The 15572-nt window shown below is 42.0% G+C and overlaps 1 protein-coding gene across 1 annotated transcript in view; it reads left to right on the top strand.

Moving 5' to 3' along the window:
• The window catches only part of LOC126471336 (Down syndrome cell adhesion molecule-like protein Dscam2), a 208809-nt gene that overhangs the window by 12364 nt on the left and 180873 nt on the right, over nucleotides 1-15572 (top strand). The window contains exon 2 of the mRNA XM_050099457.1: nucleotides 5113-5294. Coding sequence (XP_049955414.1) covers nucleotides 5113-5294 — 182 coding nt within the window. The remainder of the gene's footprint in view (nucleotides 1-5112; nucleotides 5295-15572) is intronic.

The following is a 15572-nucleotide window of genomic DNA, read 5'->3' on the forward strand; positions in this document are numbered from 1 at the left end:
TGAGCCACAGTAAAACTTTGCCAATTTTGGAGATTTTGCGCTCGTCTAAATTATACGTGCCTTTTTCGGTGCTCCTGCGGCAGCTTTCTTGGTTCAAATGGCTCTGAGCACTACGGGACTTAACATCTGAGGTCATCAGTCCTCTAGAACTTAGAACTACTTAAACCTAACTAACCTAAGGACATCACACATATCCATGCCCGAGGCAGAATTCGAACCTGCGACCGTAGCGGTCGCGCCGTTCCAGACTGAAGCGCCTAGAGCCGCTCGGCCACCTCGGCCGGCTTACAGCTTTCTGTCGTGTTTTGTGTACCATGGGGGATCAGTTCCGTCTGATATTAATTAATTTGGTATGAATCTCTCGAGTGCTGTTGATACTATTTCTTTGAACTTAAGCCACATATGGTCTTCACTTACATAGTTTGGAAGGATTGGAGACTGTCTCTTAGAAAGATGTCAACCGAATTTTTAGTTACTTTTATAAATATATATATTTCGCGTTTAGCTTTGGTGAATTTGTTTGTTACGGAATTGAGCTTCGCTACGACTGTGTGTTCACTAATTCCTGTACCCGTCGTGATGCTCAGGATTATTTGTGGCTAACAGGTCAAGTGCGTTTTCGTAAGCATTTACAATTTGAATGGCCTCGTGAACTAATTGTTCAAAATAATTTTATAAAAAGCATTTAGAACAATTATGGAAGTTGTTTTCTATCTACAGTAGGGTCTGAAAATGTATTTTTGTCAACATAAGGAAGGTAGATTGAAGTCATTACCAACTATAATTGTATGAGTAGGGTACCTATTTGCGATGAGACTCGAGTTTTCTTTGAAATATTCAGCAACTGTTTCATCTGAGACCGTGGATCGGTAAAAGGAGCCAGTTATTAATTTATTCCGGTTGTCGAATATAACCTCTGTCCATACTAAGTCACAGGAACTACCTGCTTCAATGTCGCTTGTGAGCTGGAACACACACTACATTATTTTTCCTTCAGTTGTGCTTCTTGTTTCTGTTGTAGTGGAGATCATTACAATTACGGCTTTTCCCTCCAAAACTTAGGATGCTTTCTCTGTGACCCTGTAAATATCTGAGCTAAACAATGTAGAACAACAACGTACGTTACAAGCATAGCATTCTGTATTACTTCATTTCCTTATTTCTAACATTTTAAAATTGTACGTCGACTTTAGATGACATGTCAAACATAGACGTTCTTATCTCTGTTTATGAACGTACTTTCAATCATGTTTTTAACACTGTCCCGCTACACTTTATTAACTAATGTTTCACCGGAAGGGTATCGTATTTTAGAGAGTAAATTAATATGGAATATGTCGTTCTTCTTTTCATTCATTCATATACCCATTTCTTCTTTCCTCATTGTCTTTTGGACATGCAATTGTAGTAATTAAAGTAGGCACAAATGCAGCGATCAAAAAGAAATTATTAGCGTACATTCACATTCTCTTTACAGTGTTCCTTTCTTGTTGCTCCCATGGCGATGGTCTGTTTCTATCGCAATCAGTAAGCGTGAAAGGAAGCTACCGTACAGACAGAGGGATCTATATTTATACTTGGCAGAACTAATAACATACTGATATAATAGTCGGAATTGCTTTCGTTTCCCAAAAGATATAAATATTTCGATTTCGGAAAAGAAGCTCTGTATTTCGTCAAGATGTCGAAGAAGAAGGTCCCTTACTTACTGATTGTATCGAGCAAGATGTGGAGACGGCGGTTTGAAAGCGGACAGAAGAAGTACGTGGAAGGGCGTCCCTTACCTGAGGGATCGCTACCTGGTGAAGGGGCAAGTGTGGCAAATGTCCGGCGTGGCAAATGTCCAGCATTCGTCAGCTTGAGCGAAACAACAGATCTCTCTTCTAGTCCAGACACACATTTACACTTACAGAAACCTGTCTCAGACTCAGAGGAATAAGTATTGTATTTACAAATATAATTGCAGTATTTCAAGCAACTTGCGACGGTGAATTGATAAATTTTATAAGAATTGCGATAAACAAAATCTTTACTAAAGTTTTATTGCTTAACATAATCACCAACGTGTTGATCGCGTTAGGCGGAGTGCGATGGTACTGCCTTCTTTTCCTGAAAATGAAATTTGTTCCCACCTCTGGGTAAGCTCATTCTCAAGACAGATAACCTCTTCACCTTATAACAGTTTATTCTCTCCAAATCATATTCTTATGTTAGGAAGACAGAAAAGTCACTTCGGGATAATCTGAAGAACTGGGTCTGCAAGGAACTTTTTTGGGGCGTTTCTTAAGTATTTTTGCATCGTATTGGCTGATATGTGATTGTCGGAAGCGTCATGGTGATGATTGCTATTTTTTACCATAATCTTCGTCACATCTGCTTAAGTTATGTAATCAGTCGCACTGCCTAATAATAACCATTTACTGTTTTATACATGGTTTTTTGGTTCAATTTCACTGTATCGATAAGAGTTTTGTCAGTAGAAAGTACCGGTATATTCACATTCCGTTGGAAATCATATAATAGCATCGGAAACTTCAACGTCATATAACGGTGTCGGAAACAGCAACGTTTACAAACATGTTTTTGAAATATATTTCCTTGAGCGCTTTGGGCATTCTGTCAACAAACATAGTGTCCCTTGCATAGCAATAAATATCATCATCATCATCATTATCATTATAAACATGTAGCGATCACAGGTCTTGAGGCCCACGCACAGCCGTAACAAGTTATCTCGTTGCGGTCTAGACTTCCTTCCCTCCTTGAGTAAGATGATATGCTCACCTTAATTAGGTACATTCTATTCTCAATCACCTTGCCACGGGCTCTTGGTCAATCAACAAGACGTGTTCTGCCTGGGATTCCCACCAGCACAGCTCTGGGAATCATATCTTGAGACATCCACGACGCACGACCAGCTCACTGGATCCTGTTGCCTTTCTCGATGCTCATAATCCCTGTCCGCCCATCATATCATACACTTCATTGTTCTTCCGTTGTCACCATTTGGGTGCGTCCTTAAAAGGCCGCAGCATCGTACTCATCACTCTTCTTTCGAAGATGTCAAGTTCATTTCTGTGCGCCTTATTTGCGCTCCATGGTACCGAACCATAGTTTACAACTGCATGAATGATGGTATTCCTTATCCTTGCGGTGTACGGCCAAGCTTTGGGTTGCTGAAGATACATTCTTATTCACGCTTGAATTTTCTCAAGACAATGAATCTGTCTCCAAAAGACTGCCACAATTATCTTAAAAACGACTACAGTATATACATATTATACTGACATCATCCCGTTCGCTGGTCATTGTGTAAGCTGCTTCGTTAATTTCGGGAAATTTCCTAGTCACTTACGAACTCAAACAGCTTGTAATACCAACATTTTGGTGTGCACACTTCATCCGCATATGGGCGTTCTTCAGTTGACACCTTAGCCTTCTGTAGCTGCTCTTAAAGTTATTGCTTTTCCTTACGAGTGTCGATTTCGTGAAACCCTGTTCCTTTCCATATCTTCCACGAATATGGTACATGTAGCGTCCCACCTCACTCGATTCTGGTACTCACAATGGAACCTCCCCATCGCACCCCCCTCAGATTTAGTTATAATTTGGCACAGTGGATAGGCCTTGAAGAACTGAACACAGATCAATCGAGAAAACAGGAAGAAGTTGTGTGGAACTATGAAAAAATAAGCAAAATATACAAAGTGAGTAGTCCATGGGCATCATAGGCATCATCAAGGATATTGCGGGCACACCAGCGCCCTGGTCCCGTGGTTAGCGTGAGCAGCTGCGGAGTAAGAGGTCCTTGGTTCAAGTCTTCCCTCCAGTAAAAAGTTTAAATTTTTATTATCCGGCAATTATCAGAGTTCAGGCACTCACACATAATTAATTTCGCTCTCCAAAATTTCAGGACATGTTCAGATTTGCTTGGACATATGCAGGATTTGACGGTCTACACACGGAAAAATTTGAAAACGTTAAAAACATATGTTTTGACAGAGCACAGAGAAAACTGTGCGACTGTGAAACTGTTGCATTCATTTGTTGCAGTTTATGTCACACACTCTTATGTTTTCATCACTTTTTTGGGAGTGATTATCATATCCACAAGATGGCAAGGTAGCAGAATCTTTTTACCCATTCGCCAAGTGTGCAAGTTAGGTGGGTCGACAACATATTCCTGTCATATGACGCACATGCCGTCACCAGTGTCGTATAGAATATATCAGACCTGTTTTCCTGGATCAAATGTTTTCGGTTCCCATTGGAGAGGCACGTCCTTTCGTCTACTAATCGCACGGTTTTGCGGTGCGGTCGCAAAACACAGATACTAAACTTATTAAGTGAACACAGACGTCAATGAACGAACGGACAGATCATAACTTGCAAAAATAAAATAAGTAAACTGTTCGCTCGAGGGTAGACTTGAACCAAGGACCTCTCGCTCCGCAGCTGCTCACGCTAACCACGGGACCACGGCGCCCCTGTGCCCGCATCATCCTTAATGTTGCTTATGTTGCCCATGGACTACTCAGTTTGTATATTTTGCTTATTTTTTCATAGTTCCACACAACTTCTTCCTGTTTTCTCGACTGATCTGTGTTCAGTTTTTCAAGGCCTATCCACTGTGCCAAATTATAACTAAACCTGAGGGGGGTGCGATGAGGAGGTTCCCTTGTCAGGGAACATTACATTCCAGTGGCAGTTTTCGCTTTGACAGCGGCTGATAAACTCTTCGAAACAGTGATTTTCCTTGTCCGTGACTATTGCGACATGAAATACACGGATTCAGTACCAGACTCGTAGTGAGAGTCGTCAGCCGGCCGCTGAGTCAGTCACCCCATCCCACACACAGCTCGGCGTGCCTGCACACTCCTCACTTAAGCCGGGAGGACGAAAGATATCCTTTGGCTCTCCAGCCGCCAGATCAGCCGGACTGCACAGGCCAGCCGGAACCTCAGATGCGGCCGCCGGGCTTCCGGCGGACTGTTGAGGCCTGCCGGAACGTGTTGGGTACCTTAACCCGCAGAAAACGGCAACAGTTATGTATGTACAGTGCTACATTTGTTGTTGGTGGCCACGTTCAATGTGGTGTCGCCTGCCCGGCAGGTGGTACCGCAGCGTGGAGGGCCGAAGCCAGCCGGTTTCCTTGGAGAGCGGCAGCCGCATCCGGCAGGTGGGCGGCAGCCTGTACGTGGGCGGCGCGCTGCTGCGAGACTCGGGCCGCTACGTCTGCGTAGTCAACAACTCGGTGGGTGCCGAGCGCGCCTCCACCTCGCTGCTCGTCACCAGTGAGTACCGCCAGTCGGCCATTTAACACTTTCGGGTTCACTCCCAGCATGGTCGCCAATTCAAGGGTAACTGTGGTCTGTTTTCAATTAGCTGCTCAACCAAAAGAATCCGGATTACATGTGATTAAGAGGGGTAGGACGTCAAACGGGCCGACTTGGAGCAGGAGAGGCACCACACGACATTTTAATTCCCACTGTCTATAATTTTACAAATAAATTCATAAAACTTTGAAAGCATGATCAGGAAGGATTCAGGATTCATACTCATAGTAGTGGAAGCTCAAAATCGTAACAAAATACATTGTTTTACATGTGAAATTTCATCATTTTTTCACTTACTACTGGCTGCATTTGTATAGGTACACTTTTCTTCCTAAGTAAGAGAGATTCTTCGATGAATTTTGTACAGCATACAAACTATAGTTACATGTGTATGAAACTCTAGAGCTTATTTAATTTATGAAAAAATGAATGAACTGTTACATTTTAAACAACTTGTTTAGAAAAAACTCAAATTTTATAGTTAATTATCTCAATTTTTACCACAGTTTTTAACAGATTTGGAAAATCCTAGAGTTTCATACACCTGTAAGTACTGCTTGTATGCTGTGCAAAATTCATCGAAGAATTTCTCTTACTTAGGAAGAAAAGTGTACCTACAGAAACAAATGCACCCAGTAGTAATTGAAAAAATGATGAAATTTCACAGGTAAAAAAAAGGTATTTTGCTACTTTTTTGAACTTCCACTGCTATGAGTGTCAGTCCTCAATCCTTCCTGGTCATGCTGACAAAGTTTTGTGAATTTAGTGTGTACCTACAGAAACAAATGCACCCAGTAGTAATTGAAAAAATGATGAAATTTCACATGTAAAAAAAGGTATTTTGCTACTTTTTTGAACTTCCACTGCTATGAGTGTCAGTCCTCAATCCTTCCTGGTCATGCTGACAAAGTATTATGAATTCATTTGTAAAAGTATAGACAGTAGAAATTAAAATGTCCTGTGGTGCCTCTCCTGCTCCAAGTCTGTCCGTTTGACGTTCTACCCCCCTTAATATGTCTGTTCATCCAGCAAGCCCTAGAAAAAACGTGTCTGATTATAAGTTACATGTCGACAATAACTAACCCTCATAAACGCAACGCAAAACAGATCCATTTTTGTCAGACAGCATTGTTTATTCTGTCCTGCAATGGGAATAAATGGAAATACGGAGGTGCAAAGGTTATGAAACTGTTAGTGTAACTGAATCGTCTAATAGACGATACTCTGTACAACTAATATGTTTATGCAGTTTCTGTAAGCTGAAACAACTCTGAAAGTCACTCTCAACACAAAAGAGAGAAGTTTCTTCTGAGCTTTCGGTGAAACATGATTTGCACTGTGTGTTGTCAGTAAAGCTGCATTACCTGGCTGTCTGTTGTACAAGTACTTGCCCAGAAATGCATAAAAATCACGTAATATAATACTCGTAGTGTAGTAATATGTGCCAGATATTTATGATGGCTGATGCTGTTACACAGGTGATTCAATAATTATGTGGTTTGCTGCAGATCGTTAGTTTACATAATCGCGCGGTTGGAAAAAAAACAAGGAAGATTTGAAAAGCAACTGGCACGTCGACATCACATATTAATAAATTACTGTAACAGAAAACTACTGCTTTTATACACTTTGCAGACCTATAAACCTTCTCAACGACATCAAAATTCAAATATTATACAGTAGAGATAAGGAATATAAGAAAAATAATAATATCAAAAAACTTCAATGACTTGCTACTGAGTCAGAGGGTGTTTTAGAATGCAGTATGATCATGGATGACAATACCATGTATGTACACTGATGTGGAAAACTTGTGAAACGTCCCCTTAGAAAAATTTATGAATTACTGTGCTGATAAACCTCTTACGTTATTTGATTTTCAAACAGCTGAGCAAAACTGAACGTACTCAGACATTTCTCTCTTTACTTATTCTGATCATCACTAAACAGACACACAATATTTTCAGCGCAACGCAATCTGACTTTCAAAAATCCCTAAAAAAGAATGGCCCTGACTAACAATAACCTATACTTTTCATAAATCACTTACCTCACAAAAATCTTCATAACTCGAACTACTGCAATACAGCCTGCGCCAATACTGCCAGCTAAATAAAAGATTCTAACTACTCAAGTCACTAACTACTGATAGGCATAGTTAGCAAATGAAAGATTTTGATAAAGAACAAACAACGTATTTACCTTTATATATATATATATATATATATATATATATATATATATATATATACTGATGGACACACGTCCAGATCATCCGCTCTCAAAACTCAGCCATCTCTCTCCCCACATCCACCACTGCTGGCGGCTCACCTCCAAATGGTTCAAATGGCTCTGAGCACTATGGGACTCAACATCTTAGGTCGTAAGTCCCCTAGAACTTAGAACTACTTAAACCTAACTAACCTAAGGACATCACACACACCCATGCCCGAGGCAGGATTCGAACCAGCGACCGTAGCAGTCCCGCGATTCCGGACTGCAGCGCCAGAACTGCTAGACCACCGCGGCCGGTGGCTCACCTCCAACTGCGCAACGCTACGCGCTGTTAACAGACAACTGCCCAACACTACAATAGCAAATTCCAACAATGCAAACCAGCCACAGACTACACACAGCACCGTCAGTGATTTTCATATAGAGCGCTACGTGGCGTTACCAACATAAAAACCTAAACAGCCTACTTACAAACTTAAGGATGACAGTAACTTTCGCATGATGTGTTACTGCCATGTGATATAGCTCGAAGAAACGTGGACCCTACATAGAAACAACTGCTACAGTAAAGTACGGAAGGTAACTGAAAGGAATACACAATGAGACGAACAAAACTGACACTTTTATTCAAAGACAATACTACTCTAAAGTCACCTCGATTTATGAACGTTCCCTGGGAATTATAAAAGGTGCGACATAGCTCTTAATAGCATTCTCTGCAACGTACTCCCACCCTGGCCACAAGGCTGGTAAGGAGTTTTTGTAGTGCGTTCCATACCTCCGCCAGCGCGGCTGACATTTCTGGACGGTCGATGCTGCATGTGAACGTGCTTCAGTGGTTCTTCCTACTGCATCCTACACGCCCTCGTTGTGATTTAAGCTGGGGGGAACGGTGGGCCAGTTCATTCGCCGAATACCCTCTCGTTCCAAAGCTCCTCCACTGTGCTGTTTGATGCGGTCGCCCACTGTCATGAAGTCAGGACCGAACGCACTCCCGAATAGACGCACAGAGGGAAGGAGTACAGTGTCACATAACGTTGACCAGTGAGTGAACCGTGTTCAAAGATTTTGAGATCTGTACGCTCGTGCAACATTTTGCCTGCCCATACTGTAACACCTAGACCAGCACAACGATCATGCTTAACAATGTTGGACGTACCCTCATATGACGAAGAGGAGAAAACGTAACGCACCCACGAACACTGTCGAAAATTATCGTTTTGATGGTCCATATATTATGATACGGGAAGGTATAATGTTGCATGGGTGTGATAACCTCAGAATCTTTGAAAACGCTTCACACACCAGTCAATGTTATTGTCACACTGTCCTATTTTCCAATGTGCATCTTTTAACGGGTGCAATCGTCCAGTGACTTCATTTTTACGGATGACAATTCGTTACCGCATCAAACAGTCCAGAAGGAGGAGCTCCTGGAATGAGAGGATTTTCGGTGAAAGTACTGGCCTGGCCGTTCCTCGACTTAAATCCATTGAACGTGTACGAATGCGTGGTGGACACGTACCGCAGTACATTCACACTCACCAACGATCATCCAGCAGCTGCCAATCTCACTGGTGGAGAAATGGAACGCCCTGTCACAAGAAATCCTTTTTTTTCTTTTCTTATCAGTCTTCTGACTGGTTTGATGCCGACCGCCACCAATCCTTCTCCTACGACAACCTCTTCATCTCAGAGTAGCACTTGTAACCTACATTCTCAGTTATTTGTTATATGTATCCCAGTCTCTGTCTTCTTCTACTTTTTTACCCTCTCCAGTTCCCTCCAGTGCCTTGGAAGTTATTCCGTGATGTCTTAATATATGTCCTGTCATCCTGTACCTTCTTCTTGTCAGTGTTTTCCAAATACTCCGTTCCTCGCCTATTCTACGGAGAACCTCCACATTGCATACCTTTTCAGTCCACCTACTTTTCAACTTTCTTTCGTACCACCACATCTCAAATACTTCGATTCTTTTTTGTTGTGGTTTTCCCACAGTCTTTGTTTCACTACCGTGCAATGCTGTGCTTCAACCGTACATGCTCAGAAATTTCTTCTTCTGATTAAGACCTATGCTTGATACTAGTAGGTTCCTCTTGGCCATTTTTGCCAGTGCTAGTCTGCTTTTCATGTTCTGCCCGCTCCGTCTGTCATAGATTATTTTGTTGCCTAGGTAGCATAATTCCTTAAATGTATCTTCTTCGTGGTCACCAATCCTGCTGTTACGTTTCTCTCTGTTCTCATTTCTGCTACTTCTCATTAATTTCATCTTTCTGCGGTTTACTCCTAATCAGTGTTATGTACTCATTAGATTGTTCATTCCATTCAACAGGTCCTGTAATTCTTCACTTTCAATGAGGATAGCAATGCCATCATTCCGCAGAATCGGTAAGGAAAGGAGTATTTGGCATCTGACAAGAAGGGACAGGATGACAGGACATCTGTTAAGACATCACGGAATAACTTTAGTAGTACCAGAGGAAGCTGTAGAGGACAGAAAATGTAGGACAAGTCCTCCTCTCATAGGGGCCTTCAATGTACTCTTCTCACCTATCCGCTCTGTCTTCTGAACTTAACATTAAGTTACAACCCTTGCTTTTCATTTCAGTAAATGCTGTTTTGATTTTCTATATGCTGAGTGAGTCCTTCCGACAATATTTGTTTTTCGAGTTCTTCACAGTTTTCGTGCAATCATTTCGCCTTAGCTTTCCTACTCTTCCAATTTATTTCATTCCTAAGTGACTCGTATTACTGTATTCCTGAGTTTCCCTGAACATTTTTGTACTTCCTTCTTTCATCGTTCAACTGAAGTATTTCTTCTGTCATCCATGGTTTCTTTTCAGTTACCTTCTTTGTACCTATGTTTTTCTTTCCAACATCTGTGATTGCTCTTTTCAGACATGTCGATTCCGCTTCAACTGAACTACCTATTGAACTATTAATTATCGCAGTATCTGTAGCCTCAGAGAACTTCAAGCGTATCTCTTCATTCGTTACTACTTCAGTATCCCACTTCTTTATGCACTGATTCTTCCTTATTAGTCTCTTAAATTTCAGTCTAGCGTCGTCATAAGTATTGTCATCTGAGTCTATAATTGCTCCCGGGTACGCCTTACAATCCAGTATCTGATTTCGGAGTCTCTGCGTGACCATGATGTAATCCAACTGAAATCTTCCCGTATATCACGGCCTTCGCCAAGTATACCTCGTCCTCTTGTGATTCTTGGAAAGAGTATTCGCTGTTACTAGCTGAAATTTATTGCAGAACCCAATTATTCTTTCTCCTTTCTCATTCTTAGTGCCAAGCCTATATTCTACAGTAATACTTTCGTCCCTTCCTTCCCCCATAACCACATTCCAATTATCCACGACTATTAGATTGTCATCTACCTTTAGGAACTGAATTACCCCTTCAATATCCTTATACACTTTCTCGATCTCTTCATCTTCTGATTGCGACGTCGGCATGTATATCTGGACTAACGTTATCAGTGTTGGTTGCTGTCGATTCTGACGAGAATAAGTCTATCACTGTACGGCGCACAGCAACTCACTCTCTGCCCTACTTCCCTATTCATAACGAATCCTACTCCCGTTATATCATTTTCTACTTCTGTTGATATTACCATACTCATCTGACCAGAAATCCTTGTCTTCTCTCCATTTCACTTCAATGAACCCCACTAAATCTAGACGGGGCCTTAGTATTACCCTTTTCAGACTTTCTAGCTTCCCTAGAACGTTCAGACTTCTGACGCTCCACCGCCCGGCTCGTAGAATGTTATTCTTACGTTGATTATTCAGTTTTATTATATCATGATCACCTTGCCCTTGGCTCTTCCCTCCCGAAGATTCGAATGAGGGACTAGTCCGGAATCATTTGCCAATGGAGAGCTTATCATGATACTTTTTCAAGTAGGGACCACTTGTCCTTTGGACATGAATGCAGTAGTTCCCATTGCCTTCTGCATTCTAATTCCGTCGATCACTTCTGGCTCTTCCGCCTTTTAGGGGCAGTTCCTCACCCCAAGAGCAAGAACCTCTTTCCGCTCCTCCGCCCTCTTTGACAAGGCCGTTGGCAGAACGAGAGTGACTTCTTGGGCCGGAAGTCTTCGGCATCGATGTGGTAAGCATGGGAGCACGTTGAAGGGCATGCATTGCCGCCCGCGGTGATCACACACCTTATGAAGGACCCGCCCTTTGTAATATCGAGGGCCATTATGACTTCAGTGTGATTATTATCTTTGTATAAAAGTATCAATTATTGTCGTTTTTCTTTGAAATTTGTGGTAACAGTGATAACGGCCAGTGTACAATGCAGTTGTTGACGTGACGCATTCTATCTGTGCCTCCGGTTTAATTTTATCTGATAATGTTTTTTGTCAAAACGCGGCATAAGAAATACATTACGAGCTAGACAAATTCCGTGTGTAAGTGATGATAATAATCTGCGAGCCCTATAAGGATCTCCTGTCTGACGTAGTGAACTAATAAACACTTCCTTTGTGATTATTTCTGCGTATCAGTCTCTTTCTTTGAAGCACTGCAACACATGCTAGATGGACACTGTAAGATGGAATTTCATTATGAGCCCCGTGTTGGCAGATAATATATTCAGTTCAACATTTTGTTAAGCTCAGTCTGGAAGTTAATTAAGTGGTGATGAATGTGTCACAATCCTCTTGCAGATACGTCACAAAACTGAGAAGACCTCAGTCGTTATACTATTTCGCTTGAATTTATGGCTTAACTTCAAGACACCGATAACAGCTTAATGAAATTTTCGGTCTGCTCAGTGCCATTCTTCTGAGAAAACAGGACATGTAATACTCTCACGGATCCCTCGATTTTTTCTCTCCCCGCTTGATACTTGTTGCAGGTGAATAATAGATGACTTGTACTCCTACCGCCTCTTTACTCCAGTCACGAAACAAAGTTTCCAGATAAAAGTATCAGTGAGATGGACTACTCCTATAAACAAATCTCGACATGGTTTACGGTGTAACACTGTGCTTGGATCAGTCATCAGTCACCTTCTCAGTTCGCTAAAGCATTGGTGCACTGGAGGAGAGGCCAATTGCATTCCGAAGCAAATAGACTACTGGCCAGATGGCTTTCAATTTTTACAGACAGAGGATAAGACGAAACACCTGCAGGGGGGAAGCAGGCATAAAGGTAGACATGATATTTTATGTAATTGTACTCTTGTACTCCCAACCACAAATTGTATTACAGGTTCGTCTCTTATGACGAGACGATCGTAACACTCCTGAAGAGAGCACTGGAGCTAGAGAGACAGACGTGAGCGAAAACTATGTTACGTGTGCCCACAGCGGGATTGTATGCCGCCTGGTGATGTTAGCCATACCAATCAACTTTGCAAAATCAAACAGTCATTGTGCACTCAGTGCCATCTTATATACGTTCAGTTTGTTCAGTAAATAAGTCTTGAATTTTTCTTAACGAAGGTATCGTATCACCATGTTCAACATCCACAGTATACGATAACGCACGAGTAAAAGCGACGACAGTTTGTGCCACGTAGATGCCAGCGATCCTGATTTATCATTTTCTGAGCAGACGGTGTTTCGTGGAAGTACTAACACCACTGATCTCTTGTTAGTGGATATTAATGCCATTCAGTCTCTTAAAATACCGTAAGTTATACTTAATAATGAATTAAATTCACACACACCCTGTTCTCAAGGACGCAGATTATCTATTTACACTCGAAGACAAATAAAAACGACGAACCTTGAAGGAGTAATTCGAATGGGATAGAAATCGCTAGATGTGATGTACATGTATAGACAAAAAATGATTACAGTTCCACAACAATTTGATGATTTATTCAACAGGAGGAATTTCAGAAATTGAGCAACTCAGTAACGCGTTAGTCCATGTCTGGCCCTTGTACACGCAGTTATTCGGCTTAACATTGATTGATGCAATTGTTGAATGTCCTCCTGAGGGATATCGTGCCAAATTCTGTACAATTGATGACTTAGACCGTCAAACTCCCGAGATGGTTGAAGGGCCCTGTCTATAATGCTTCCAAGGTTCTCAATTGGGAATAGATCCTGCGACTTCGCTGACCAAGGTAGAGTCTGCCAAGCAGCAAGACAAGCAATAGATTCTCTCGCCATATTCGGACTACTGCTGTTCTGTAAGGGTGCCGCGGATGACACTCAAAGGGGTTCTGCTGTGAAAAGAAGTGGCACCCCGGAACCAACACTGCAGACTGTAGGGTCATATGGTGGGCTCTCCAGACATATCATCGGGGCTCAGTTCCATGCGGTACTCATCACTGAAGACAATTGCACTACAATCTATGGGATTCCAGGCTGGAGACGTGTCTGGAGATGCCCCGGACGGCGTTGTGATGCCAACCTGACTGTCGCTTCCCGTAAGGCCCGAGAACCAGGAGTGACGATCTGGTGTCCCATTTTCTTGAATAGCAGGACCCTTTCGGTTGTCATCCACAACATCCTTACAACACATCGGTACCCCGACGGTATTCTACACCTCATTGTGTTGCCCCGGCCATCCTGGGCTTACATTTGAGCAAGATAATGCCCGCCCACATACGGCGAGAGCTTCTACTGCTTGTCTTCGTGCTTGTCAAAATCTGCTTTGGTTAGCAAGGATCTCTCCCCAAGTAAGAACTTTTGGAGCATTATGGACAGCACCCTCCAATCAGCTTGGGACTCTGACGGTCCAACGCTCTAATTGGACAGAATTTGGCAAAATATCTCTCTGGAGGACATAAAACAACACTATTAACCAATACCAAGCCGAATAACTGGGTCCATAAGATTCAGAGGTGGAGTGACGCGCTATGGAGTTGCTCATTTTCTGAAACTCTTTCTCTTGAGTAAACCATCCAATTTTTCTGAAATTGTAGCCATATGGTTGTCTGTATATATACATCACCTCTACCAATTTCCGTCCCATCGGATAATTCCCTCGTGGTGCGTCATTTTTTTTTCTTTTTTTTTTGTTATCTTAGAGTGTATTTATTCCGTGATAATTACAAGAGATACCACAAAAATGGTTCAAATGGCTCTGAGCACTATGAGGCTTAAGTTCTGAGGTCATCAGTCCCCTAGAACTCAGAACTACTTAAACCTAACTAACCTAAGGACATCACACACACCCGTGCCCGAGGCAGGACTCGAACCTGCGACCGCAGCGGTCGCATGGTTCCAGACTGTAGCGCCTAGAATCGCTCGGCCACCCCGGCCAGCAGAGATACCACAAATTAAAAAAAAAAAAAAAAAACATCGATGTTCCTAACATGTAGGTGATCATCGCCTCATTCATTGACTGACGGCTAACCCTAAACATCCATACATGTAGTATAATTCGCGCGGTCAAATAGAAAGGTCTGACATAAATCATAGGAATCAGTCAGACCTCTAGGTCCCTAAGAGTTTCTGTCCGGTATGATTCGTCCGTTCACATACAAACTCAGATTTATTGGAAGATGCCTAAAGCCATGCTCACACGGGAAATAAAAGCGCTGGTGGGCGAGGGAACAGTCGAGATTTGTGACCTCTCAACGTGGGATTTCACGTTTCACAGCATTCGGAAGCGTGAAAGACTGAATAAGACAAATAGGATTTTTACCTCTTGGAGAGAAACATAGCCAATGAGAGGCAAGATTGCGTTCTAGTCGTATATCACTAGCAGTAGCTTGGAGTCCACATAGTGGATTTGGTCGTTTGCAGTTGAAGCCTATATTTGGTAAATTTTATATCATAACTTAATTCTTATGAGTATATTCTGTTTCCAAGCACAGAGAGCATCTCTCGAAAACGTGACGTTTTTGGTACGATTTGTTGCAATAAAATAACAGGAAAAGTTATACTGGCGGTTAAAAATTCATCGTATTTGGTCTTCTTTCGTATTATAACTTTCTCCTTACGGAAGTATGCCAATTCAAAGCACCAGAGCATTCAGTATTTTTGGGAAACAGTTCGTCCTTATTACAATATGTTA

Source organism: Schistocerca serialis, chromosome 3, assembly GCF_023864345.2.
Source record: "Schistocerca serialis cubense isolate TAMUIC-IGC-003099 chromosome 3, iqSchSeri2.2, whole genome shotgun sequence".
Taxonomy (NCBI): Eukaryota; Metazoa; Arthropoda; class Insecta; order Orthoptera; family Acrididae; genus Schistocerca; species Schistocerca serialis.